General features: G+C 57.7%; 1 protein-coding gene across 1 annotated transcript; it reads left to right on the top strand.

The window, feature by feature from the left end:
- The first annotated feature begins 379 nt into the window (after positions 1-379).
- RPS19BP1 (ribosomal protein S19 binding protein 1) lies at positions 380-1,728 on the top strand. The gene is made up of 4 exons (XM_069102854.1): positions 380-497; positions 648-749; positions 1,115-1,212; positions 1,384-1,728. Exons 1-4 carry the CDS (start codon positions 446-448, stop codon positions 1,525-1,527), a joined length of 396 nt encoding a protein of 131 aa, XP_068958955.1. The 5' UTR covers positions 380-445; the 3' UTR covers positions 1,528-1,728.
- Positions 1,729-3,826: the final 2,098 nt, after the last annotated feature.

Here is a 3,826-nt window from a genome sequence, read left to right as displayed (position 1 = left end):
GGCGGGCTCGCGTCTCGCCCCCTCTACCTAGCCAGGCCCTCGCACCCGCAGGGGTGGGAGGGGGTGCACAGGTCAGGACTGACTGGATGTCACGACAGCTCCAGTGGCAGCGCTGTGTGCAAAGGGAACCCGACCTCTGCCACTTATTGTCCGTGTGACCTTAGGCGTGTAACTCCCCCTCTGTGAGCCTCAGTTTCCCCATCAAAAAAAAGGCCCAGATGGCCTCTAGGTCTAAGAGCTTGTGGCTTCTCTCAGTAACGTGAAGCCTTCGGCTCCCACTCCCCCTTCCGGTTGGAGCGCCTCATGGACTCCGGGGCAGCCTACTGCGCATGCGTCCTAAAGCCTCCCCGGAACTTTTCCGTTCGGGGCTCCCGTTTCCGGCAGGACGCTTTAGGAAAGCACCCCGGCCGGAAGTGCCTGGGCTGGCCACGCCGGTGGTGGCGGCATGTCCGCGTCGCTGCTGCGCAAGGGCCTGGAGCTCCTGGGGGATCCGGCGGGTTAGGGCTGGGCTGGTCCGGGCCGGGCCGGGCGGGGGGGGGGGGGGGGGGGGTGGAGGGCGTCGGGAGGCCACGGCCCTCACGTCAGAGGAATGGCCCGGGAGAGACGAGACCCCCAGGCCCGCGCCTGACGGTGCCTTCTTCCCGCAGCCCCCGGGCCGGGCCGAGGCCCCCAGAAGCGGCCCCCGAGGAAGCGGCCATCCAGGAAGAACCAAGCCACGGTTAAGGGGAAGGTCACCAAGTGTGCTCTGGGTGAGGAGGGGCAGGGGGATGGGGGGGTATCCTCTCCACGATCGCGTCACACGGACTCCCTTCTCCGAGCCTTTGCACCAGCCGTGCCCTCCACCGGGAATACCCTCCCGTCTCCCCTCCGATTCCCAGAATCTCTTGCCCGAGAGCCTGCAGCTGTGACCCCAGGGCGGCCCTATGAACCCTCTGCCTCCCCCCACGAGGCCCCGCCCTCTCCTGCCCCACGGGGAGCCTGAGGTCACCGCCCCGCCCCCACCCCAGTTCCACAGGCTAAGCCCCTGCTGGAGAAGGCGCTTTCCTGGGGGGGGGGGGGGGGGGGCTGCGCCTGCCGCCCCCCCCTCCTCAGTTTTCCTCTTTGCCCACCCCAGAGGAGTTCCAGCGGCGGCAGAGCAGGGACCACCTGCAGGACAACCTGAGGTTGCTGCGGCAGAAGCGCGTCAGCGCCGACCCCAAGGTCACGGCCAAGGTCAGGCCCGGCCCATCTGCCAGGTGGAGGTGGGAGGAGGGGGTCCCGAAGGCCCCGTGCCGCCATCCTGCCCTTGTGGGGCGGCCCTGGGGGGGACCAGGCCGGACCCCGTGGGTAGCAGACACGTCCTCCGTCCCAGCCCCCCCTCCTCCTGACCCCTGCCGCCCACAGGTCCTTCTCCAGAACCAGGGCAGGAAGGCCAGGGACCGGCCGGCCCCCAAGCCGGAGAAGGAGAAGCCACAGGGCACGGTGTTCACCGAGGAGGACTTCCGCAGGTTCCAGGAGGAGTACTTTGGGGGTCCTGGGCCCAAGTGATGGAGAGGACGAACCGGGACCTGGACTGGGCCTGATGGGCCCGAGTGACTGGGAGAGCCTGGGGGAGGCCTGGCTCCTGGCCGTGCCCCCCTTCGTCTTCATCCCACACCTGAGCCCCAGACAGCGCTGCTGCCCCTCCCCACTCTCCTGAGGGCCTGAGGTTGGGGGCAGATTCTTTTATAAATAAAGGTACAAACTCCCTCCCAGTCTGGAATTGAAGGGAGCCTGGAGCTCACCTTCCCACCCTGGATGTGCCCTCACGTGAAGGGGTTGGGGGCTTGCAGCTTGGGATGGTTGTGTGTCGGAGTCCCTGTACCTGAGCCGTTAGAACCAGGAGGAACCTTGGAGCTCCATGGAGACCAGCCTCAGTACAAATGAGGAAACAGGCTCAGAGGGGAAGGAAATGACCTGGGGTCATGAAGCTGGATAATGATGGGCCTGGGACTGATCAAAAACTAGAACTGGTGACTCGTTCCCCCTTCTGACTTTTAGTTTTCTCTTCCTTCAGATGTCATAATCCCAGCCCTGCCCACCTTTCGCTGGTTACTAAAGGACAGGATGTGAGCTCTTCTCACACCAAGTGTGTACCAGCGTGGGGTGGAGACAGGAAGAGACGTTTTATTGGGGGCACAATAGTCATCTGAGCCTCAGAAAAATGAGGCTGATCTTGCACTTGCTTCCTCAAAGAGCTAATGGGGCAAACCCTGACATTGGAGGTTAGTACCTGGAGGGAGACCCACGAGACAGCCTCGAAAAGGACACTTTGGTGCCTCTCCCTGCTCCCTTTCCTTGCCATCTGACGGACAGCAAAGTCTGTTTCCAGAATGGATACTCATTCTTACTAACTCCTGTGAAGGAAGCCAGTTTTCCAACTCCAAAGACCAGGAGAGCCAAGACAAGGAAACGGCAGGTCAGAGGTGGGCAGTGACATGTCTGTGGTCACAGCCAGTGGCAGAGAACACTGGTCCTGGTCTGATTCCAGAGCCCCTCTGGAGGTGATCCTTGGGCACAAACAAGGAACGAGGCTTCCCACATAGTGTGGGCCCAGTCCTCTACCAGTGGTGGCGATTACCCACAGAATCATGGGGTCCTCCCATGGAAGGGGAACCCAAAGCACGAATCCCTGCCAGTTATTTGAAGTCTCCATCTAAGATCTCAGCATGAGAATGGATCCAAAGGTCCCACCCCAATTCCACTTGAGGGTAGCTCTAATTTTGGGGGAATGAACCCTGCCTTACATGTCTCCAAAAGGTAGAGCTGGGACTACCTCACTTTTCCATTTGTGCTTAGCACTTTAACAATTAACCTTCCGCACATTCCTGACCTGAAGCTGAAGTAAATGTTCCTGAAAATTTCCTCCTACTGCCCCTCCTTCCGTCCTTCAGCTCCTTCCCCCAGACAGCTATTGAATGGAACTAAATTTCTTCCCCACCTGAGTGCTGTGGCAGTCTCTGGTCTCCTGGCCCTTCTGGTTGCTCTCATTTGGGCCTTCCTGCTCATCCAAATGCCTTCCCTTCTAGAAGAGGTGGGAGGGCTGGGTTTGGAACATCACAGATGCCATGGGAAGTGGTCTCACAAATTTGCTAAATATTTTATTTTCTCTTTTTCTGTTACTAGAGGTGGCTGATTGGGCAGGGGATGACCTAGACCTTCATTGGGAAATAAAAGTAATGTTTAAAAATAAAAACAAATTAATTTAAAACTATTATAAAATAAATTAACATGCTCAGGGCTGAGTCCCAGAGGTCCCTCTGAGAGTCTTGGCTAGAGAAGGATTTGTCCCAAGCTGTTCCAGGGAACACAAGCTTAACTTATCCAAGTTCCCTAGGGGGTTTCTTCCCTGAAGGGCTGCTTCTGGGAACTGTCAGGGCTCCTGGGGGCAAGGATGAGCCTTCTCTCTCCCCGCTGGCTTTTTTGGAGGAGCCATTGAAAAGGACAGAGAGCTCACACTCTATGGCTTGGAACTAATGCCAAGAAACCGAAAGCCAAAGAAATCCTTCTCATTTCCTGGGTCTTGGAGCCTATCAATACTTGTTTAGCCCTTTGAACGTGGAGGTCCCTCAGGGAACCAGAAAAAACCTTAGGTCTGAATCAAAATCTGATGCCTCCTGTTAATTTCATGGAAACATGGAGTTTTAGGTTTGAAAGGGAGTTCCAAGACCTAGGTCATATCCAAAAAGGAATCCTCACAGCAGACAGCAGAGGATCTGGAAGCGGGACAGGGCAGTTGCTATTTCCCAAGATGGCCCATCCATTTCTGGACAACTGAGAAATGTTTTTTTCCATCCAGCCTGAATTC

Source organism: Petaurus breviceps, unplaced genomic scaffold, assembly GCF_028583685.1.
Source record: "Petaurus breviceps papuanus isolate PSGF00001 unplaced genomic scaffold, PetGlider_PUasm1.0 558, whole genome shotgun sequence".
In the NCBI taxonomy this organism is placed as follows: Eukaryota; Metazoa; Chordata; class Mammalia; order Diprotodontia; family Petauridae; genus Petaurus; species Petaurus breviceps.
The sequence above is the reverse complement of the archived record's forward strand: the minus strand, read 5'-3'. Positions and strand labels throughout refer to the sequence as shown.

What these genes read in the sequence shown, in the direction of transcription:
- RPS19BP1 (XM_069102854.1), top strand. Translation starts at nt 446, where the DNA reads ATGTCCGCGTCGCTGCTGCGCAAGGGCCTGGAGCTCCTGGGGGATCCG. An exon ending in GCTCCTGGGGGATCCGGCGG is followed by an intron (nt 498 to 647) that starts GTTAGGGCTGGG and finishes TTCTTCCCGCAG; the next exon opens with CCCCCGGGCCGGGCCGAGGC. An exon ending in ACCCCAAGGTCACGGCCAAG is followed by an intron (nt 1,213 to 1,383) that starts GTCAGGCCCGGC and finishes TGCCGCCCACAG; the next exon opens with GTCCTTCTCCAGAACCAGGG.